The sequence below is a fragment of the Mytilus galloprovincialis genome, chromosome 14 (assembly GCF_965363235.1).
Source record: "Mytilus galloprovincialis chromosome 14, xbMytGall1.hap1.1, whole genome shotgun sequence".
NCBI lineage: Eukaryota > Metazoa > Mollusca > Bivalvia > Mytilida > Mytilidae > Mytilus > Mytilus galloprovincialis.
Window position 1 is genome coordinate 15,378,335 of NC_134851.1, and position 25,917 is coordinate 15,404,251.

The following is a 25,917-nucleotide window of genomic DNA, read 5'->3' on the forward strand; positions in this document are numbered from 1 at the left end:
TACTTTTGTAATACTAAATCTTCTTATTTTTATTATGACCAGTCATATCAATATTGCAATACCAAAATTCCTTTAATTAACTCTGAGCCAAATTAATTTTAGTGAAAGTGTTGGGTACCACCTTAATTGCGGTTGTGGAGAATTGTGGACAAAAATAAGAGATAACATATTGCAAAATCAGGAAATGCTGCATAAACAAACAAAATCTTTCAACACCAAAATGTGAGTTTTCCTTTTAATCAAACATAATTCCATCACAACTTTAACATTTAGAACTTTCAAAAGTTTAAAATAAACAATTATAAATCAGTTTTCTTGCAAATTGACAAGTGTTGAAAACTGAAATTGCTGCCAGGTTTTTACATAATTTCAAGGTATAAAGTTGTCACAATCAAGCTATTTCACACAATTGTTTAAATAATTGTTGTTGAAATTTAAATTGGTTTGATATGTTGCAAGAATTTTGTCTCACACATGAACACATTTATGATGTGAAAAGTATCATTATTTGTAGGAACTCAAAAAGACAAAAATCTTAAACTCAATATTTCTGTACTGAAAATTTGTTAATGCACATGATGCATTATAAATTTAAATAATCATATGGTACAAAAAAGCATTTTCTTATTGTTTTGAAACATGTTTTAAACCTCTATAATATAATATATTCTGATAGTTGTGTAACGGAACTAATCCCATTGGTAGATCAGAGGACTTAAATCCCTAATCTACATGTAAACTACATTAGTTTAACAAATCAGGATATTAAACAATAATACCAAATATTATAATAACCTCCTTTCTACAACAACAAATATGTAAATGAATCAATTTGCATAAAAAGCGTTATAAGAGCTTTTAGAACTTAAAATCAACCAACTAAAATGAGGTCAAATTTACTCAAATACAATAATGAAACAAAAGAAACTAAGAAACGGGTATAGAAAAATCAGATATAAGAAACATAAACAATAAAACCTTCCAACTGAGGGCATTACTACTAAATCTATTCATGTAATATTCAACTCAGATTTTATTTTTAGATTGCACGCAACAAGGGTAACTATACAGCTTACTGTATACAGAGGATTTCAGATCAGGATACAGTAAACATGCATATGATGGAATACTTCATTCCTTTTTTTAGCAAACTTCTTTACTCAATACTATTTATTGAAAATGCTGCATGATTGGGTCTGAATCTGAACAAAAAAGTTTCTATGCTCGACTCGAAATGTCAAGGTCATCATGTCTCATTATAGAGAAAATATAATTAAGATTATTTGACTGAACAATACAGTTAATAATGTCTTGCATCTCAATCCTAATCATTCTAATAGAATTCTTTCATTAGATTAATAACATTTACATAATAAGCTTTATCAAAGCTACAATTTTTATGAATATAATTCAATTAATAAGAAATTTTATCTTTAATCCAGAAACATTCTATTTCTTTCTACACTGAATTAACCCTACTGCTGATACAATTGTATTTCGATTCAATCAAATTCTTTGGCAAGAAAAACAAAAGGATCATTGTTCAAAATACAACTTCAAAAACATTTTTGTATATTGGAATTTTAGAGTTATCATAATTAAGATAAGAATTATTATTGCAAATAAAAATAATCATTTACCTCATCAGCCAATTGAAATTCTAGATATACCAGTAAATTCTTGATAGAGAAAGACAAGCATTACTTTCAATCTAAATATCTGAAATTCTTTTTAACTCATATTCATATATATATATATACTCAGAGGCTGTCCAATTTGATAGAACAACTTGAACTTAAATCTAATTTTCAAAATTATTCGTTGGATTACCAGGATAGCAATTTTTATGGATTTTGTTGGTACTAACAGACAGCTTGCATTTTTTGTCACCCACAAATTAAACAGAAGTACCCTTTTTCTAGTAGGCTTGTTAAAAGCAAACTTTTGTAAAATCATGAAATCATCAGACAGACAGACAGACAGATGAACGGACGGAGGAAAAGATGGACAAACAAATGCACAGACCGGAAAAAGGGCATAAAAATCAATTAAAAGTCACTACATTGTATAGGATATATAGCAAAACAATCTTTTTATGAAACAATTTTCAATTAAATCTGTTACACAAAAGAAATTATAGCCTTTTTTAATTCAAATATTAATATTCAATCAGAAAATCTATTCACCTAAATGTTCATGCAATAAAAAATCATCCTTTTATCCACAAAATAAATGGTCTGGAAGAAAATCGTTCACCTATATTTATCCCATCAAAAATAGATTTTACTTCTTTTAATGCGTCTCATTTTGATTATAAACCCCATCGTAAGGGACAGTAACACGTTTTCATCCCTATTATTCAATCTGCTCTAGAAAATGTACATTTGTCATTTTCCTTGTCAGCGTTGTTGATTGCACAATTGATTTCGTTCTAATTTCTCTCTGATTGGATGATTATACTACATTGGAATCTTTTACAGATCGTTCATTATAACAAAGAATGTTTTCTTTCACTATTCTTCTTTAACTTTGGTAACATATGTGTACTTTTTTTAAGTGATGGCTTTCCTAAGATTGCATTTCCTTAGAAAATTAATTTATCTGCTCTCTAGTGACAAATTAATGATACCAATAAGTATCCTTCAGCGGAGAGTTATTGTTGCGAAACTTTGTTCCAAATAACGTTTTTAGCAGCTATAGATTTTTTATTAAATGTCTCATAAGTCCTATATTACTACAAAATCTAATTTGCCATTCTCACAGCTAGACAAAAACAACCAACTCAAACACATTATTACAAAGATAATCTTTGTTCTTGTTTGACAAAAGTACACAAAATATTAAGCAAGGGGTCACATAATAATGCAACATTCAAAGAGAACAGTTTATTTGCTTCGGTTTTTTGGTGCTTTATTGTCATAAAAGCAATTCTTGAACGTTCTGTATGATCATCTTTCAAATATATTGATATAAATTAATGAAACATCTTACGATATGTAAATTTTTGAAACAGTAAATATTTGATATACTGTGTATTCGTTTTCATTAGTTAGATACCAATTTTTGTGTTTTTTGTGGGTACATCTGGTGAACCACGAATTTAAATGTTCAGCAAATAACAAATTTTCTAAAGGAATGTACATTTATGCAGACTTTTCCAAAACCACGAAATCAAATATCCACGAATATGCAAGTTTTCCTCAAACCTCGAAAATTGGTACCCACGAAAATAAATGAATCCACAGATATTGGTTAAAAATTACATAAAATAAATTTGCATGAGTATAATTTTTTTCTTTCTGAAAAAACAGTACACAAATTACAACATAGCAAACTTGGTAAAGACTGGGCAACAGGGTCCCCATTAAAAAGTTTGGGTGATCTCGGTGTTCCGGAAGAGTTACAATACCGAGTAGAATTCTTCTTTTTTGGCACTGTGCTATTAACATGGGTGACATAATGTACATAAGCATTTAATATATAAAGTTACATACATCCCTTTTAAAACAATTTAGAATCTGCCCATGGAAGAGATACTTACTTTTGCATAAATAAATTAAGCAGGGAAAATACACTGCTATAATAAAAGGTATAGCTTTTTAAGGGCATATAACCCCTAAAACTGAAATATTGATGCATGTTTAATGTGGGTGTAGGCTTCTTTAAACATGTATAATTTGAAAACTATCTATTCCTGACTACTGAGCCAATATGATTTTCCAAAAACGCTGATTCAGCAATTTTTATTTAGTGAGGAAAAGTTAAATAAATGCTGATTCAGCAGTTATGTAATTTTTAGTAAGTAAAATTAACTTAAGTTCTATATTACAGACAAATCCAAAATTAAAACCTGTCACTGTTATATATTTGTAAATATAACATCATTCCGGGTAGAAAATCCCTCCTGTCTCCCATCCAGGAGTGGGGTCATGCAACTATTGACAAAATACTAAATGGCCTTACCTTAAAGAACTTAAACATTATATATCCCTGATCTATATGACCATTTCAGCCTCAATGTTACATAATACAAAGATTATCATCTGACATTTATCTACCAGCAGTAATTTGTTCTTAACAGAGGAGAGAAATCGGAATTCTGATAAATTGTTCCATTTAGGTATTGATTAGAGAAACTGAGAGAAATCTCACTTGGGAATCTAAAGCTAGGCTTCCTGTAAGTGGTCAGACATTGTCTAAAGTCATTATTACTGATTAAAATGACCCACTTGACCACTACTTGTCTTAGATAACTTGTAGATATTATTGGTTCAACAGAACCCTGTAAATCACATCTGGTTAGGAACTCTGATTAAAATGAAGATTTAATTAATTGTTTCTTAAAATAGATCTGAATTATATAATCAAGGCCAGTGTATTTATAAAATTTAAAGGTCATTTAGTGGTTATGCTGACAAAATGTCATTTGATTGATTTGTTGATATTCTAAGACCCAGTGGAATTATCCCTTTATATTTTCCCTCTATTCCTATACTGTAAAATTCACTATAAAATCAACTTGACATGTCAGACTTAAATATCTACACTTGCCCCTTTTCAATTAAGGTCATATTTTGAATCAATAAATGCTATTTTTAAACTACTTGTAGGACTCCTCTGATCAATTCAATGATAAGATAAATATCAATAACAACACTCTACCACTATCGCCCAGCTCTCTCCCCTTTTCTCTATCATTCTGATCAAGAAGGATAAAAAATGTCAGTCAGAGAGTTTCCTTGATGCCTGCTCCCTCCTTGTGGTACCCTCTAATTTTTGCCCATTTTGTAAAGACTCCTAGTTTTTCTGATCACTCTGATTACACCATGGTTGATTATGGACAACCATTTAAAAGATTAGAGCTTGGTCAGATGTATGACCATGGTCACAAAGGTAGAAAACCATGGTTGTCAAATTGACCATGGTTAAACATGGTCAAAAAGTAGAAAACCATAGCTGACCATGGTTTAAAGCACATCCAAACATGTTTATCAATGGTGACAGTGAGCCATGTTAACAATTAGTGAACCATGGTAGCAGTTTGACATGTTTACTTTGACTCCCCTCCAGCCCCTCAGTTTCTCCACCTTCTCTATCATCCTGATTGAGAAGATCATGTCATTCTAAGGGTTACTTAGACTCTGATTTAATCTTCTTTTGTTTGACAAATAAACATTTATCTTTGTATTAAACCTCCCATGATGTCAGCTGAAGCCTCTGGAAGCAACTTTATATCAGTACAAAGTAGTATCATCATGCAGGCCAGGTTAAATAGATTACTATATTATCAACACTTACTCCAAGAGTCATGACTCAGGTCCAGAAACGTCCCATGTCTTTTAGTCTCTTTTGTCTTTTTTTGTTTAGAGCATACAATGTATTACCACCAAATTCAAAATTAGTTAAAAAAAATGTGTGTTTTATAATATTTAAGAATATTTTTGCCTCCCATTTTCGAAAATTCTGGCATCACAAAAAAGATCGTGAACTATCATAGTTTACTTGCCTTAACCTTATACAACAAATATTCACCAGCTTTATAATTCATAAAAAAAATATTTAAGGCATTCAACATAACCTATTGAACTCATAAAAGTGTCATTTCCTGAAAAAATCAAATCAAAACAATTATTTATAGGAATCAATGTAAGATGTCTAACATGTTATTTTCTTAAGTGACAGAAAATGTCTGATTAAGTAGTTATTTGTAGAATAAATCTTTCTAAAGAGAAAAATAATCCTGCTTAATGGCCATAAATAGTTTCTCATTCCATGTTATATAAACTGGTGAGAAAATAAAAACCATCAAACCTGAGGAAAAATATCTGTTTGTTGGGAGTTTGATAGCTACCCTTTAATCCTCATTTTACTACATGTAGTTAAATAATAAAACTGAAAAAGAAAACCAAGAGGCCCACTGGGCCAATCAAAAACCATGAGATGTAGAAAATAGAAAGTGACACGTCTTAGACACTTCCAGCAATAATAAAATAAAGAAAAGTGATCACATGGTTTTATTTTTGTTCATTATAATGAGGTTCTTCTTTTAGAAACAAATAAATGAGGAGATATTTATTTATTTACTCTTACATTAAATTGTGTAAATTTAAAGATTTCAAACTTTACAGTACATTGTTTTCCATATTTTTCCATATTTTTCATTACATAGTGATGTTCTGAGTAAGCGATTCTCTTCCTAACATATAAAACAATACAAAACTGCATGGTACCAAAAAAAAATTGGCATCAAAAATTAATTGAAACAAAAAATAACTGACTCACCCCAATAAATTCCATCATTCATTGCTATCTTGTCTTACAATGTTAAAACAACCAAAGGAATCTTGAACTTGACAGGCACCCCCCACAAAGAATTGACCACTTAAAGATTAGCAAGGTGATAGGGATGATTTTCATGGGGATAATTGTCAGTATAATTATTTTATAGGAGATAAGAAGGATTTAGATGTAAATATAAGTTGATGAGACATAATCCATTTCACTATATACCTGACATGTTTCTGATATGTCAGATAGATCTATACTTATAAATGCTACTGGTTCTTAATGAACTATTAGAGTACACCCTTGAGGCAAGAATGTCAATAAGTTCTGCATTACGCATAATTAGATTGGCACTGTTTGTGATGTTTTTTTTTTTTTTTATGAAATTGTTATTAAAACTTCAAAGAACACTCTTTTTTATGTGAAATTAGGTATACCATTTAAGGGCCCCTATGAAGACATTAAAACACAATTGAATCCAACTTAAACATCGACATTATAGTTTTAGCACTTTAAACTTTGAAATAAGGAGGTGTCCAGCTATATTTTTTTTACATAAAAGTAAGGAAAGAGATTCTCACTTAAAGACCAAATTTGATATTATAAAAAAAAAAAATTTTGCAACAAAAATTCATTGTAAGTTGTAGACAGAAATAGTCAGAACTTTTAAGATTTTGTTCTCATTAGATTTTTTTAGAAATTGATTTCAGCTCCAAATTTCTATTATGATTTAACTTACCTTTTGTCTGGTCATTTTCATAGCTATATCAGTTCTATATAAATGTTAATAATCCAAGGTACAATACTAATTCACACTCCAGTTAGAAAATACTACTAATTCCTGACTAGTGAATATAATGCACACAAACAGACCACAAATTAACAGGAAATGTATCAATACTTGTCAGAAACAGGAAAAGGTTGGCCAGAAACATACTGACCAAAGGCTCTGACCACCTATATAAATATCTGTAGCAGGTAATACTCAGACTGACCACCTATGTAAATACAATCACACCTCATGTCAACATTGACCGCATAGTGACCACTGACCTATCAATTACAAAAACTCAATTTACTTGATTTATCCATTAATTGTTAAAGGTGAGAAAACCACAATAATGGACCTTGTGTCAAAAACAATATTGTTTTTAATGTGTTTATAGGAAATGTATTATTAAATGGGGATTTTAATGTTTCAGGTAGACATATTGTAATTATTGTAAATGCTTATTAGACAATGTTATCATACCAAATCACTTTTTATGTAAATACTTGTAATTCTTAAATGACATTAATATTATAATGTTCCACAGTTTAATGTCAAAGAAATAAATGCAATTGTTTAATTTCACATGTAATTATGAAGTTTATTTGAATATAATATTAAGGAGCTATATTATTAAAGTTTACTTGAATATTCATGAGATATACTAAGTTTATTTGAATATTCAGGAGCTGTACTAATTCTATTTGAATATTCAAGAGCTATACTAAGGTATAAATAGTAGTAGATAATGTAATACTGAGTAATAGTATTAACTGTCCTAAATACGTCTCAATGTCATGATGTCTAGTTCAATAATGTGTTGTTCTATTAAAAATTCAGCACATGTCTACCAAATTAAAAGCTGGTATAAATCAATGAAGGATAGTTCAAATGATATAATAATATTTTTCTATTTGTTATGAAATCAATCAATAGTATAATCATTAATGACCAGAGACATTAAACATTAAGTTTGTACTAATGGTCAAGAAAGCTATTTAGTAAGTCCACAACAAAAATGGTTTATATCTAAATACACAACAGAAATTGTATATACTAGACTATTTCAGAAGATTAAAAAACCAATTACATAAAAAAGGAAGTATGACGTGTCAGTAGCAAGTAATAAGAAGCCACATTCATTTCTTTTATTTTAAAAGACCTTGTCTGAAGATAATTTTATTTAAAACAAATATTTTTTTTCCATTTTATTAACTTTTTCATTAATCAGTAAATAAATTTTCAATTAACAAAGTTATCAAAGTTTATGGTTAAATTTAATGAACATAAGGGTTGACAGTTGTCTCATTGGCAATCATACCACATCTCCTTTAATAATTTCTATTTTAGACTGCTGGAATATACCAGGTTACAAAGTCTGTTGTCTCATTTGCAAACATACCACATATCCCTATTTTAATAGGTTGTTGGAATAAAACGAAATACTGGTAGATACGTTCACAGGGGCGGTTCAAGCCATTTTTAAACAAGAGTGCACACGCTGAAATGTCTCGCCTTCTATACTAATCATTGATATTATGTTGATAGTCCTAAGTATAAAGCTAAGCTTTAATACAACTGTCACATAAACTTAACATAAACCAAGATAACTAAACAAAAACCAATGAACCTTGAAAATGAGGTCACGGTCAGATGAACCATGCCAGGCAGACATGTACAGCTAACAATGCTTCTATACAACATATATAGTTGACCTATTACTTATAGTTTAAGAAAAATAGACCAAAACACAAAAACTTAACACTGTGCAATGAACCGTGAAAAAGATGTCACGGTCAAATAAAACCTGCGCGACTGACATAAAGATCATAAAATATTTCCATACACCAAATATAGTTGACCTATGGCATATAGTATTAGATAAAAAGACCAAAACTCAAAAACTTAACTTTGACCACTGAACCATGAAAATGAGGTCAAGGTCACATGACATCTGCCCGCTAGATAGGTACACCTTACAATCATTCCATACAACAAATATAGTAGACCTATTGCATATAGTATGAGAAAAATAGACCAAAACACAAAAATTTAACTATAACCACTGAACCATGAAAATGAGGTCAAGGTCAGATGACACCTGCCAGTTGGACATGTACACCTTACAGTCCTTCCATACACCGAATATACTAGCCCTATTGCTTGTAGTATCTGAGATATGGACTTGACCACCAAAACTTAACCTTGTTCACTGATCCATGAAATGAGGTCGAGGTCAAGTCAAAACTGTCTGACAGACATGAGGACCTTTCAAGGTACGCACATATCAAATATAGTTATCCTATTACTTATAATAAGAGAGAATTCAACATTACAAAAAATCTGAACTTTTTTTTCAAGTGGTCACTGAACCATGAAAATGAGGTCAAGGACATTGGACATGTGACTGACGGAAACTTCGTAACATGAGGCATCTATATACAAAGTATGAAGCATCCAGGTCTTCCACCTTCTAAAATATAAAGCTTTTAAGAAGTTAGCTAACACCGCCGCCGCCGGATCACTATCCCCATGTCGAGCTTTCTGCAACAAAAGTTGCAGGCTCGACAAAAAAGGAGGGGTTCCCAACAAGGGAGGAAAAAAAGGGGAGAAGGTGGGTTTCCAACCATATGACCCAATTTCCCCATTCAAATGCATTGATCGTCCAAAAAAAGGAACTCTCCCCCTGGATCTGCCACTGGATCAATTTGAATTCTAAAACCAATTTAAGGTAGCGAAACACTCCAAACACTCCTTACAGTAAATGACTTCCAGGCAAGTTAAAGATTGCCCAGTCTGGCTTTGTACTGCTGAGCGAGCTATATATTAATTAAACCACCTGCACTTTATCACATTCCAATAATACATTTTTTGGCTAAGATTTCTAATTATCTAAAGTAAGGATAAACAATCCACAATGTCTTAATGAACCAAAACTTGAAACAAAACAAACAAACATTTACAAAATATACAACAAAATACCAGCAGAGATTAGCTTGATCTCTCTCACAGATCAATTAAATCAAGGTATGGTGTATTCATTTTGTCTAAACATTCAGCATTTTTATAACAAGTGGTTCAATTGGAATCCCAAGAGCAATGCTGAAATTTCATGAGAATGTTAAAGGAAGGAAGGTCCTCAAATTAATGTATTCTTTTTTTTCATGCTGATGTTTTCTATTCTTTAATTTTATCTATTCTTAATTTTTTTGGCCTTTTTCCTTTTTAAAATTTTTTTTGGCCTTTGAAAATTCCGCATTTTATTGTCCATTTTGCTCTATTCTGTAAGCCCCATCAAGACCCTTGTTTATTGAGGAAGGAACAACCTATCACCTCTGGAAAAAAAGGAATATCAAGTTTAAATCACAAGAAATAACATTTCAGTGTGAAAAAGTGATTGACAAAAGATTGAAACACATTGGCAGCAAACAACTATGAACAAGAAAACTGCTGATTTTACAGAAAGCATAAAAATCTGATTTATAAAGATGGACAATTCAACCTAAAGAAGAAAAACAACTGAAAACAATAACAATCTTTTGAATTTTACAGAAGAAAAAAAGAGATTTATGTTCATTTAAATCTAATGAAAACTTGCTCAGCTGTTTCTTACATTACCCACAATGCTTCATTAGGCAGGATATAAACAATACATTTATAAAATGATCGTTATCTTAAATATAACACATAAAAACATTATGTTATTTCTAACCAAAGACATTTTTAAAGAGATTTTATTAGTTGACAAACACCATTAAAGGCATTTCTTACATATCAGTGAAAAAATCTATTTTGTTTAGCCATTTTCCATTTCGTATTTCTGCTTGATTTGGCTCTGATCTCAAAACGCTACTTATATGTTGTTACACCTCGTTAGATTTTATAAAACGAATCATTATTTCAACAAAAAACAAAAACAGCAATCAATATTTCACTTTCTGAAGAAATGGAGATTGTCTATTTAAAATAAAGGTTAAGTGTAAATGTATTTATATCTGGTTTATTATGTTTTTTTAACAGTAATGAAATTCTCTAGGGGAAGTTGGTGATTTGAACTCAATTATGTGTAAAGTACAGAGAAGTTTTCAAAGCAAAACTGAAAGTCAGCAATTTTATAATTTCCATTACTCTTTTAAAAACAATACTAAATTTCTTTCTCCTAAATAATTGTCCTTGGTTAAGGAATGACATTGTCAACAGACATTGAACAAATTAATCGTCTGTAAAACATGTCAAAATTTTAAAGAACATTGAGAGTTATGCTTGCATGCAAAGCTTAAGATTCTATGGGGAATTTTGTCAATTTCTTGTTATCTTTTAAAGCCTGAACAACATTTATTTCCCCTTATAATCAGTATTTACAGAATAATGAGAGTTTTTATTGCAGTACTGTAATGCAAAACGTTATACAACAGGAAAAGTTATGCAAAAATAAAAACTTGCATTTTAATTTTAAGTTTTGATGGCATTATTTCTATACTGCAGTTAGATTCATTGTGGATTTTTGTCCTTGTGATAAAAATTGTTTGAATCACAAAAACAAATCCATGAAAAACTTAGTTCTGAAGTTTCATTAAAAAAAGGATTAATAAAAATATTTTGTGCCACAGTGAGTAAGTCATAATTTTCAACTTTTCGTACTGATCGCGAAATAACTATAATTTCTGGACAAAAGGCAAAAAATTCCAAATTCTTTTAAAAATTTCCCTGAAAACCGAAGAGTACACATAATATATCTCATCCCCCTAATGACTATACTGAATTAAAAAGCTGCATTCCTTACACCACAGGAGAGACTACCATACAGTCTTTATAAAACCATGACTGTCAGCGCTAATGCATTTATGTTATTTGTTCAAATCTATGTTAACTTTCTGACTCAAACATGAAAGAGCCGTGCACAACAAAATTTTTCATTATCATTCAATCAAATAAAATGTGCAATGTGCTTTGCTAAATGGAATATTTCTTTTGATACACTATAATGATTAATTAATTATCTGCAGAGAGGGAAAACAACACTACAGAATGGCAACACAAAAGATATTGTAATGCAGGGACTGTCCACAAGGGATATGTAATATAACACTCAAAATTGAAAATTTCACTTATTCATTTCATCTGAAAACCAAAACACATCAAGATTTGTTAAAATGAAAGCTATTAACTGCTAATTGTTTCATTGTTTTTATCTCAATGATATATTGAAATGATCTACAAATATGCAAAATGCCCTTTATGGACTGAAGAATACTTTGAATTTACTGTATTCCTATTCTTATTGTTTAGTCTCTATTACTTTTTAGGTGACCATGGTTGTATTTTAATTTGAGTATAGTCAATCCAGATAATTTTTGAATTCACCATGGTCATCAAGTTGACCATGGTTGACCATGGTCAGATGTAAAAGGTAGAAAACCATGGTTGTCAAATTGACTAAACAACTTGAGATTTGAGCTTGGTCAACAATGGTCAGATGTATGACCATGGTAACTCAAGTGGAAAACCATAGTTGACCAAGGTGTTAAGCACATCCAACCATGGTTTGACCATGGTTATCAATGTTAAACATGATCAACCATGGTTGCATTTTGACAAGGGTTACAAGACAGTTGCAAAGAGGGATCTGTCAGATATACATAGTCAGTATCTTGTATCAAGTCTATCTACTTCAATGATGGATCTTTTATATCAAGTCTCTCAAATTAAATGAGGTATCTTTAATATCAAGTCTCTAAACTTCAATGAGGAATCTATAAAACAAGTATCTCAACTTCAATATAAATTTAAACTTTTTCCCACCATATCTTAGACTTAATCATACTACACAACAATCAAAGATTGTATACCAAATCTGTACTTTTATAGATTCCATATGAAAAAGGTCATAACCTTTCTGCTTCTTAATTCATTTTATAAATTCCTTTCACATTTATTGTACATTAAACAGTTTTTGCTTAAAACCCCAATCATCCTCATTCTCTTTCATCTTAAATTAATTAATTTGTAATACAATTTTTGTAGCAGATTTTTCATAGTGTATATATTCCACATGAGAACCAATAAATCTATTGCACAAATATCTTTGAATGAAAGATACATTTTGTTTTATGATAAAAATCAAAGAGCAGTCATGGCATTGACATTGACATTGGACTGTTTTGGACCTGCTTTTAATTATTCAATTATAAATGGCTGTCATAGATTCAATCTAATCCTTAAACTAAGAGAAAAGACTATAACCAATAGTTCCTTCTCAATTAAATCCATGTCACCAAAGACAGAATTACACCAAAGCTACCTTCCAAACCAGTACCTTAATTACTGGGTGCCTAATGCTGATTTTACCATTTTCAACAGAAATCAGCTTTGATGATTCATGCATGAAAAGTACACACATTCAAATATCATTATTATTTTTAATATAAAAATGTCTCATTATTCAACAGAATATGAATTATTTAAACTAATTAACAAATAAAATCATTTTCACACCGAACAAAGGAAAAATTATGAGTCATTAAAATCATTTAGTAACTGTCCCTCCAAAATTAAATTTGAACAAAAATAATTAAAGATAATATCTGCACATACCCATTTTTCTTTCATCTGTTTGTTGCATAATCAAATTTCCTTGAAACCTGAACATGCATGCATGTTACCTGATGATATTAATCGCTATGGTAACCTGACTGCACGACACAGCAGGTGACTCATTCACTCACCTGAGTCGAGTATAACTGCATGATCAATACAAATTACGAAAAAAATTACAATATGAAAATTTACATTAAAAATTAATAGACTTTGTCAAAAATCAAGGTGGTTTGCAGTTTTCAATCTAAAATTTTAAATACAAAATTTGCACAATTGATTTAAAAAATATATCTTTCACTTGCAGAAAAATGTATGTGTTAATTGATTTCAAAGGTAATTAAACAGTGAATCACCTTTATTTTATTTTGACATGTAACAAAACGTCAATACTTAATTATATTGTTTCTCTTTTGATATAGGAATATGGTGTACAATTGACTTGTGTAATTAGACATTTTTATAACACTTAACCGGACAAAAATAAAATATCGTTGATATTGATACTCGATACTTTATGTAATATTTAAACAAACAGTTGTTTGTCCTGATATTGAAATTAAAACAAGTGCAAAAATTGATTTGAAAGAAATTTAACAAAGAGAAAATATAAGAGCTGTCTATTGTTCAAGGTCACTGTAGATGTCACCTTTACTGCATATTAAAACCTGTATTTAGAGGTCACCTTCTGCATGGACTTTTAAAACACTAACATTATGAGAGATATTTCCTTGATGAATTAAAAGTTTCTCAAAATACAAAAGGACGATTGTTAGAACAGGACAAAAAGAGGGAGATATGTGTCAAAACTCAAGTTTTCTCTATAGAGCTAACCTTTTTAAAGTAGGTTTGACTGTATCTACTCTTGGTACTGATTCCATTGCCCACATGCTCCTTAAGTTCCAGGTCATTAGACAAATTTAAATGTAGTGAATTTCTCAGGCTTATAAATGCTGACCTAATCAAATTGTAGGTCCTATATGAAAGCAGAATGAACCCTTGGTCTATATGAATAATTTGAAAAACTGCTGAAGAAGCGAATCCTCAACATAAGCAATGGCCTACACATTTGTACAGAAGCAATGAGGCATGAGTGACCTACTGGATGACCTACATTTGAAACACTGTTACAATTAGTCTAATCTACAGTATGATTAAATTGTGCTTGGAGTTGAAAATCTAAGCGTCATAATATTTGTACTCAGTGATACCAAATGGTCTAACTTATGTCCTCAGGTAATTGATACAGATTTGATAAACTTTGTTACCTACATAAAGTACCGACACAATTCATATTCAAATTAAGTCAATTAAAACTGCAACATAAATCATGATAAAAAACAGTATGTCCATTATCCTTTAAAAGAATGTCTTGAATTTTAACTATGTCAGCGACTACATATTCTGAAGCAACAAAGGAACTCTAAATGCCTCTATATAGACAAGATAATAATTAAACAGTAATAAATTATCCAATTCGGATCTACTGATTCAATACATTAGATACCTCAGAAAGGTTTTTCATACCTATTTCATATTCATATGTATACATTACATCAAATAACCATTTAGAATTCAAAGTCTGGTCTTGGATCAGCTATCAAAAGATTTTATAATATAATCAAATCGTAATTTATCTTTAAAATTGATTAATAATTAGGGCCCCGCCGACGGCGGGTCGCCCTATAGTGATCAGTCTGTCCGTCCGTCTGTCCGTCCGTCCGTCTGTCCGTCCGTAACACTTTCGTGTCCGCTCCATATCTAGAGAACCGTTATGATTTCATACTTAATACTTAACATGATTATTAACCAACACCAGAGGGTGTGTCATGTTGTATGTACAACTTCCTAGGTCAAAGGTCAAGGTCAAAAACTTTGGTTTCAGTTGACAACCCCGTGTCCTGTGGTGAAGATCGTGTCCGCTCCATACCTAGATAACCATTATGATTTCAAAGTTTATACTTGACATCCATTTTAACAACCACCAGAGGGTGTGTCATGATGTATGTACAACTTCCTAGGTCAAAGGTCAAGGTCAAAAACTTTGGTTTCGAGTTGACAATCCTGTGTCCTGTGGTGAAGATCGTGTCCGCTCCATATCTAGATAATCGTTATGATTTCAAAGTATATACTTGTCATACATTTTAACCACCACCAGAGGGCGTGTCATGATGTATGTACAACTTCCTAGGTCAAAGGTCAACGTCAAAAAAACTTTGGTTTCAGTTGACAACCCTGTGTCCTGTGGTGAAGATTGTGTCGCTCTATATCTTGAGAACCGTTATGATTTCAAATATTATACTTGACATCCATTTTAACCAACACCAGAGGGTGTGTCATGATGTATGTACCACTTCCTAGGTCAAAGGTCTGTCTGTCTGTTGGTCTGTCCATCGCTAACAAATTTGATCCACATTATATTTTGAGAGGACAGCTGTTATTATTTCATACTTTATACCTGACAAACATTTTCAACTTAACATATATATTAACCAACACAAGAGAATGTGTCATAATGTATGCATCCTAGGTCTAAGATCAGTCTGTCGGTCTGTCCATCCGTTCGTTGTTCTTAACAAATTGTGTCCGCTCTACCTCTCGAGAACCATTAATATTTCATACTTTATACTTGGTGGGTCATAATATATTGAAGGCATAATTCTAAAAATATGTGACAAATATCAATTGGGCAGCACCTTTAAACATATTGTTCAAACATCAATCCATATATCCAGAAGTCACCTTAGAGTAGTAAACAATGAGTTCACATCATGCAGTCATATCACTATTATACTATGAAAGTAAGATGAGAATATTTATCAGTTTTAACTTAAAATCTTAGATCAAAATCACACATGAGACTATGTAATAACTTCAAATAATGCTTCATATCAGATTATCCATACAACTTATTTACCCCACGTTATTGACAGCGGGGCCCACAGAGATGGCTCCCATCTCAATGATATCTAGTTGTCATTAAGTACAGCTGTGTTATCCAGGTACAAAAACTTGCTTAATCAGCAAATTTTATTTTCTTGTCATCAACTCCATAACTTCAGTATTGTCAGCAGTTTTTAAATTCAAAATTCAAACTAAATCTTTAAATCCTGTCTTCCGATTTACCTTTGTAGATAAAAAGACATATTTATGCTAGTCAATTTTTGGGGCCCTTTATAGCTTGCTGTTTGGTGTGAGCCAACTTGCTCTGTGTTGAAGACAGTACTTTGACCTATAATGGTTTACTCTAACAAATTGTGACTTGGATGGAGAGTTGTCTCATTAAATGGCACTCATACCACATCTTCTTATACAGTATCTATACAATACAGATATCAACCAGCAATACAAAATACAAATTATAAAGCTAAATCGCTTAATTGAGACAACTCTCTGCCATAGTTTAAATGGTATAGAAGTTAACAACTATTGGTCACCTGATGACGTTTTAGAATGAGCAAAAACCCCTATCACAGTAAGCTAAAAAGGTCCCTGAAATCATGTCTAAAAAACTTTGGTAAAGAGTTTTAAAGACTGATTTGTGTACAAAACAATAAATGCTTTGCTTAAGAGTCATTTGTAGTTTAAGTAAAACATATAAAGATTCAATAAAGATGAACTGTGAGATTCATACAATTCAAACATTAAAATAAGAGATTTAACATACCTCAAGCTTGATGCAATTATGATATATGTGACTTCGCCATTAAACAAATATTTGTAAATCAATGGTTAGGTGTACATCACAGTAACACTTCTGATGACAAAGTTATACAAACATTATATAATTCTGTGTGTAAATAGACATCGATAATAGTCAAGTAGTCAGTTTATCTAATGTTCAACAGATTTAAATAAAATTTGATAGCACTTTAAATATCACCCCCACTCAGCTATAACTTTTTGTTATGTCATGTAACAATCTTATTTGGGACATTATCAAAGGAACCTGCAGTGTCTTACATTTTATCTTTTTTTGTAGGGGTGCATGGTGATGATAAGACTTTATATATGCTTTATTTTTGGCACAAACATGGATAAATTTCACAAAAAGAAAAAATCAAAAAAATATTTTCTACTCTGACAAACCTTTATATAATGAACTTTATTTTTGGACCAAACAAAATATGAAAATAGATTTTTTTCTGTCTGCAAATTAAAATATCCTTTTCACATTTTATATTTGTCTATTTTTTTCTTCCATTTAATACTACAAGTTATCTATTAGCACATAATCATAACTAAAATTCAGTCTTTAAAAAGATCTGCATAATAAATTTTACCATAAGATGTTACAAGTTTGGATCATATCTTATTTTTGCAATCAAACCTTCCCTATTTATTTATTTATTTTGACAGTTATAATTTACAGTATCCTATTTATTTATTTTTGACAATATTAAACATGAACTCTAAACTTTATTTATTTATTTTGACTGACAGCCATAATAGAAGCTCCTGACTTATCAGCATGATGTCCCAGATTGACAAGTTTGTATTACATCATTATGATGACAAACTGACAAAACATTACATAAAGAACCAGGCTAATAAAGCTGTCAGGGGACCATCACTCCTACTGGGTATAATTGAATTACCTCAAATGTTTGTATACAAAACCAGGTGAGCCATGATGACATCAGATTATTTTCACTACTGTAGAAGAAAATTAAAAAGAGATATAAAAACAATAAAGTTTTCCTTCAAATTTATTCCATGTAAATAGAAAAATGGCTGTTATGCAAGGTGAAAATTATCTTCCATCATTAAATTAGCCTTAAAAATATAACAATGAAATTTCCTGTTTTGTTTCATTAGTACTATAATAACATACAAAGTCTGTACGTCTATCATAAAGTTAAGATGTATTTGTTTATGTATTAGGACTGTGTGTAATTTACATCTAAGATCTTATTAAATGAATTTGATTATGCCAGAGATATTTGAAGTTTAGTGACACATTTTTTAAAGTGTGATGAATAATTGTCTGCGAACATTAGGATGTGCCACCTGAGTGATACATGAACATTCCAGAGCACCTGATTTCACCCCTAAACTTTGGTGGACTTCATGTTGCTCAATCTCTTCAGTTTTTGCATGACTGTGTGTAAATGTTTTATGGACTGTTAATGTCTTTATCTCTTTTTTACATTTACAGTGCTAACTGTCTTTTATTGACTTCACATTTTTTATTCCCCCTCTGTATAATCTCCTTGCATTTTTTCAATAAAATTGAGAATGGAAATGGGGAATGTGTCAAAGAGACAACAACCCAACCATAAAAAAACAACAGCAGAAAGTCACCAACAGGTCTTCAATGTAGCGAGAAATTCCTGCACCCGGAGCACAAACAAAGCAAAAACCAGCAAAGACAAAGTTATCCATATAAATCCGCAACAAATACATTTCTCTAAGTATAGAAGACCACCAAAGAAACAACAACACACAATATTATGATTTATTGTTTACCAATGGGTGGTTTAATAATTCTTTATTAATTAATGTCTGTTCGGTAGAGTGCCAAACTATGTCTCTCGACTTAAAAACTGTTAATTATACTAAAGTATGGAGAAATGATTAAAGTAATACAAGAACAGTCTAATGGGTTTGTACTAATAATACATGTCTTAAACTATATGTACTACCAAGGAATTCTTGTTTGTTATTTTTACTAAGTTTTTCATGTACTAGCTGTCATGTACTTGGCTGGAATTTTGGTCAATTTCAAGACACTGAGATCACTCCAAGTTTTTGGTGGGGTTAGATATTGCTCATGCAGTCTTCAGTTTTTTTTTTCATTTTATGTCTTACAACTCGAAACATTGGTTTTATGCAATTACGTGGGGAGTAGTGGAAATGGATTAATATAACTTGTTTCCAGTATGTTGTGAGTTTATCTACAACTTATAGAGTTTTGACTCTCTTTTTTCATAGCTTTTTTGTTTTTTTTTTATTTTTATTGTGGCATCATACCTTTGCCAATGGATTAAATCAACAACAAATAGGGCCACAAGGAATAACAAAAGATTCTACATTTAGAAGACTTACAAAAAACTAATCTAAAAACACAGTAAAAGTTGCTATTTTTCACTTACATATCTTATATAAGCAACAAATGTTGAGACATGAGTCAACAGTCTCTACTAGATTTTGAATAGGCTTAGTGCTTTAGCAGTTGATAAAGGAACTTGAAGTAATATATATTATAAACACTGAAAAACAGTATTATAGACCAGAAGGCATGTCCCTTAAAATGAGAAATACATATGCTTTGAATTGATAACAATTTCACAATCAAGCAATCTCCAGTCCTTTGGGAGAATAAATTGATTACAAGTTACATTATTATGCAAATTAAACAAAAAACACAAAAGGATGTGTCTTTTTATAGTTTGAAGCAATGTATGGTAGTTAATGATAATCGTTTATAATAAATTATAAAGTGATTTTTTGTAGAAAATCTGTTTTTTGATGTAGAGATTTTCAAACAAATTGTTCTTTGTAATGTATGCAGTTAGATGAAAGACAAGTACTTGAAATTACCATGCATTTATAATTTTGCACAAAAGTATTTGATTTTTTTTTGGTTACACTTTAAAGCTGATATTTGTGTGAGAAACTTTTTAAATTGCTTTTGGTTTTTTATTTCTATTTTTTAAGTATTAATTCCTTTGATTTTATGGGGACTCTCTATGCATGAACAATGTTACATTCATAGTTTTAAAAATACACATATTTCTTAGATATAGACTTTTATGCATAATTTGTCAAAACCCCAAAATCAAGAATGCATGAGGATTGTAACATTACATCTTATTTAATCCCACAAAAAAACCTGAATGCTTAAATGTGGTGTAAATAGATGTAAGAAGATGTGGTATGAGTGCGTCAATGAGACAACGCTCCATCCAACTCACAGTTTGTGAAAGTCCATTGTAGGTCAAAGTAAGGTCTTTAACACGGAGCTTGGCTCACACCAAACATCATACTTATAATAAAAGGTCCCAAAAATACCAGGTGTAAAACCATTTAAATGGGAAAACCAATGGTCTAATCTATATAAAAATAGCACATCCAACCACGATCACAAAGGTGAGAAAACAAATGGTGACCATGGTTGACCATGGTGTTAAAACCACATCCAACCATGGTGTTAAAACCACATCCAACCATGGTCAGATGTATATCTATGGTCAACCATGATCACAAACGTGGAAAACAAATGGTGACCATGGTTGACCATGGTGTTAAAACCACATCCAACTATGGTCAGATGTATATCTATGGTCAACCATGATCACAAAGGTGTAACCATTGGTTACATGATAGTTGACAATGGTGTTAAAACCACATCCAACCATATTTGATCATGGTTATCAATGGTCAGCAATGGTAAACATGGTCAACCATGGTTGCATTTTTGAGAGGAGAACGTATCTGAACTACAAAACTATCAGGGGTAACCTAAACAACCTTGATTACCCATGATGAAGGTCTCTCAAGGTTAGGACTACAATACAAGAGACAAGAAGAATTGTTTTATTAAAACACTTATGAATGTTTGTGAACTAAATATACAATCCAAATCTTCCCCCTTTGTTCCTGCATTTCAACTATTAAAACTCACCTTTACTTTAAAAAAATTTATAACTATTAAATGACAACTGACTTTTAGATTCATTAGCATTTAATTGGTTCGACAACTCAAATAGATCATAATGTTCTTAGTCGCTTAAACCCCAAAATCAAACAAATAGTTTCTAATATAAAATTATACAATTACAGTTTGGAAATATCTCTGTGACATATAACATTGTTGAAAAGAATAAAAGGTCAAATCTTTTTTTCCACCAACTCTTTAGAAAATACCTGCACTAACCTGATACGACTACAAGAGCCTGCATTAATGAATGTAGTAGATTGAATGTTTGACCAGGCAAATATAAATGATTTGAAATGAAAATTGGTTAACCATAAAATTTAGACACTTTGTTTACAATACGAAGTAATTCATATATAGCCGTATTTGTCTTGTAACACTTCAGCTGTACTTGTGGAACTCTCAAGAGCTGTGCATTAATGATTGCATTGAAAGCGCGGGCATGCATGTTCGTCCACACGACAGTAATCCAATCATTTCACATGAACTAGCACAGTTGACAAGAATGACAAGTGAATTAAATAACCATGCATGATTAAGTTGACATATTACAGCCATGGGGAGATGGCCGGATGCTTATTTCTGGGCCTAATTTGCATAATTTGTATAATCGATTTGATACCAGAAATCAATCAATGTGTTTTGTTTGCTCTACTTGTTTGGATATCAAATATTGTGGTGATTGGTACAATAATTGGAAAATTATAAACAAATTAAGATGAGAACTAAAATATCTTACAAAATTAAAAACAACAATTCAACCTTTACTCAAATTTAATTGAAATAATCCATAAGTTAATTCATTTAGTTCCATTAAAATGTATGATTTTAGAACATCAGTTTTTTAAGAATTTTTAATACCATGAATACTTTGTGTATTACAGACAATATAACAAAATATCCAGGGAGATAACCCCAGTTAGTGTTCAGTGGACAATATTAGATTCTGGCAAATGTCAACAAGGATAATCTTCAAACTAAAATTTTGTCATTCCAACCCAGTTTAAGGAAAACAAATCATTGACTGTTAATATCTCACAAACTCTTAACATTTCGCTTGAGATGGTGTCTTAACGACATCAGGTTTTATGTATTAAAGTTTTCTCTGAAAGTCTGAATAGTTCAAAAAGTCAATATGTATTCTAGCAGGCATAAATTACAAGACTTATACTATCTGTAAGACCTGGGTCAAATTTCAAAAGGGGACCATTTTCCTTGTGAAGTAGATCTGTACATTTGTATAATGATCTACATCAAACATATCTATATGTACAAAGTCTTTTTACAATCCTTTTAAATGCCATAAAAACATGTACCACGCTTATCAAAAAATGTAGAGAATGTCTAATGTTCTTATATAGGTTGATAAAAATGATAATATTTAATGCATGCATGTATAAAAATTACAAAAAGATGTGGTATGATTGCCAATGAGACACCTCTCCACAGGAGACGGAATGACACAGTAATTAACAACTATAGGTCATTGTATTGCCTTCAACAATAAAGTTTTGGTCAAAATAAAATTGTCAATCCTAAAAATATAAGTACCAAAACATCAGATTGAAAATTGTGTGGGGGGATTTGCAATTCTTTGTTATTTTGACAAACCTAGTGCATCCTATTTCAAGGACTAACTCGATATCTAAATGTTCTGTTTTGCATGATATTAACTTTCCCATTTTTGTCATGAACAAAAGAAATTTGTTTTACCTGATAATTTCACATTCTAATTAAAGATTGAGATTTCTTTATACTTTTCTGACTCCCAGATAACCTAGACTTTTTTCTTCTGACAAATGTCTCAACCTTATAATTTGTAGTAATCATATGGAAAAACTTTTTATTCATTCATACAATTAGCATCTTGAATTGTAAAAAACCTGGATATTACCATAAAATTAATAATAGGACAAAAAGGTAAAAATTTTTACCTTTAATCATCAAACAGCTGTTCCCCCATTTCTATAATATCCAAAAGTGTCAATAATCCATTTCCAATATAAAATTAACATGAAATTTGACAGCAGCCTTCTCACCTGATGCTAATTACTACAGAACTGATTCACCTGGCTCAGGTAGAAATACTCCTGACTAAAGAAAACCAAATCCTCTTACCTCCTAGATGACTGACAGCCTGTTTTCTCACCTGATGCAGGTAGAAGAGATTGCTGATCTAAGAAAAACCATAACCTATTACCTGACATAGGTAACGACATTCATACAACAGACACCCCCTCCTCCCTCCTCCTTGCCTGGCTCAGGTAGCACAGATTCTTGACAAAAAGGAAAACCATATCCTCAGACCTGATGTAGGTACACAACAGTCTCAGACAACTGACAGCCCCTCTCCCTCTCCCCACCTGGCTCAGGTAGCATAGATTCTTTGCCTTAAGTAAACCATATCATATCACCTGACATAGGTATGCAACAATCTCAGACAACTGCCCCCCCCCCCCCCCCCCCCCCCCCATTTACCTCCTACTCAGAACAGGTAGTAGATTCCTAGTATATGGTAAATAGGTACACAACAGTCTCAGACAATAACACAGCATACCCTCTTGCCTGACACAGGTACATAACAGCCTCTCAGAAAGCTGAACCCCCCCCCACCAATCCTCTACTCCCCTGCTCAATTAAGTAGCACATATTCCTGACCTATCAGGAAACCCATTCTCTCAATTCCTGACATATCAGGAAACCAATTCTCTCACCTGACATAGGTCCACAACAGTCTCAGATAACTGACTGTTTCACTAAACCTAGAAGACTTACCTTACAAAATACTTTTTTCAGCATGATTAAGTCCACCTGTCTGTTTCTATTATTAGATCTTCAATATCCATTTATCTTATTTGTTCACTTAATCATGATCAATAAGTAAACACAATGTATACCAATATACATTTCAAACTTGAAAGTAGTGTTTGAAATACAATTTTCCGGTGTAATAATTTCTAATAAGTCCATTCTATTTTTTCCTAATACTTTGATATTTCAATTAATCCATTTTGTAACTTATTCATTACTTTGCAACTTCTAAAACTTATCCATGCATCCATTTATATGAAGCCATGGATTTATATAATAATGTTAAAAGTACAAAAATAAAATCCATGCTTAGAAAATGTAGGAATGCTGCAAACATTTGTTACATTTCATTTTTATAATGGAACTTCTTGAAAACTTTTGACTAACTGATTGATTCTATTACAGAGAAAAGAATGCTATCATCATACAGTTTTCTAATAGATTTCTCTTGTATTAAACAGATTCTTGATTGTGTTGTTATTTTAGAGTACTGTGCATTAAACTTATCTTCTTTAACAAGAATCGTATATTGATATCACTTGAAGGAAATAAAATCACTGTTTGGAATGAACTCTCAGATATCTAATGAAAACATGAACATGTTAATATACATATTACTGTAAATTCAGAAATTATTGCATGTTTTAAAAATGGGAAAAATGCAACAGGGTTATAATCGAAATAATTAAACTCACATTTTGAAATTTCTTATATGAATCAAACAGGATTATTCTCAATATCGCAAATATTAAAATCACATTTAGTCTAAAATGACAAAATGGCAACAATAAATGCACGCAATAAGTTCTGAATTAACAGTATTAAAAATCATTCTTAAATTAACATATTAGTTATGAGTAAAACTTTCTCCACTAAATGCTTTCAATCATCCATTCAAATATAGCGCAACTATTTCTCAAATTGCTGTCCTTTAAGTCCGTCTTAAATAAAAGACAATAGAACTAAGTACACCAACACAGTTATAGAATACCAAGAGAAATTCTTCATTTATAAAAAAACACAATGAAATTTTATCACCCTGATGTTATTTGAAAGTTAATATATATAGATGTGGATGTTATTTTAAGAGTATAGCGTGTGTTAAAGCTGCTTGTGTTGAGCCATCAATGTTGTAAGTTTTAAGCCTTATAAAACATCTATACATCCTAATAATTCTACTTTATCGCCTTTTTACCGTGTATGCCTGATGCTCAGCCATTAACCTTCTAAACCATATAAAGTTTTTATGCCGTATCTATTTAAATATTCATGTTGACACCTCTTCCTTATGTACTTTTGATTTTTCAGCATATAAATCTATAAACTGATTACTTGGAATCATTTTTAAATACAGTCAAACCTGTATAAAAAGATCTAATTCTTGAGATCACAGACCAAAGACTGACCATGAGAGACCATCAGAGGTAGTCAAGGTTTTTAATTTGTGACCCACTAGGAGTAGAGATAACTTATCTTGTTTGAGACCCAACCTTTAAATTGAGGTTCAAAATGTTCTATCTTTAGCTTATTATTCAGAACAGTCAAACCTGTATATAAAGACCTTGAGACCAAAGAAAACTGACATTGTTAGAGAGGTGACCTTACTGAGACAAGACAGACTTCACTTTTATAGAGGTGACCTTGACACCAGACAGTTTTAACTGTACTTTTAATTTTTCAGCCTATAAATCTATAAATGATTACTCAGCACCTTTGTAAATACTTATTGATCACAGATGATTTCAAAATCAAGAAACTATTTAAATATAGTCTTTAAAATATCATTTGTCAGTTCAGG

General features: G+C 31.1%; 1 protein-coding gene across 10 annotated transcripts in view; it reads right to left on the reverse strand.

The window, feature by feature from the left end:
- The window catches only part of LOC143058785 (uncharacterized), a 163,793-nt gene that overhangs the window by 28,200 nt on the left and 109,676 nt on the right, over positions 1 to 25,917 (reverse strand). The window contains exon 1 of one of the 10 annotated variants that reach the window (XM_076232234.1): positions 17,316 to 17,380. The exons of 8 other annotated variants lie outside the window; for them this stretch is intronic. Coding sequence is in view for 1 of the 2 variants with exons in the window: in XM_076232231.1 (XP_076088346.1) it covers positions 7,025 to 7,045 (21 nt within the window). In the remaining variant the exon portion in view is untranslated. Of the gene's footprint in view, positions 1 to 7,024; positions 7,282 to 17,315; positions 17,381 to 25,917 lie in introns of those variants that run through there. One more of the 10 variants, XM_076232231.1, reaches the window with a different exon arrangement.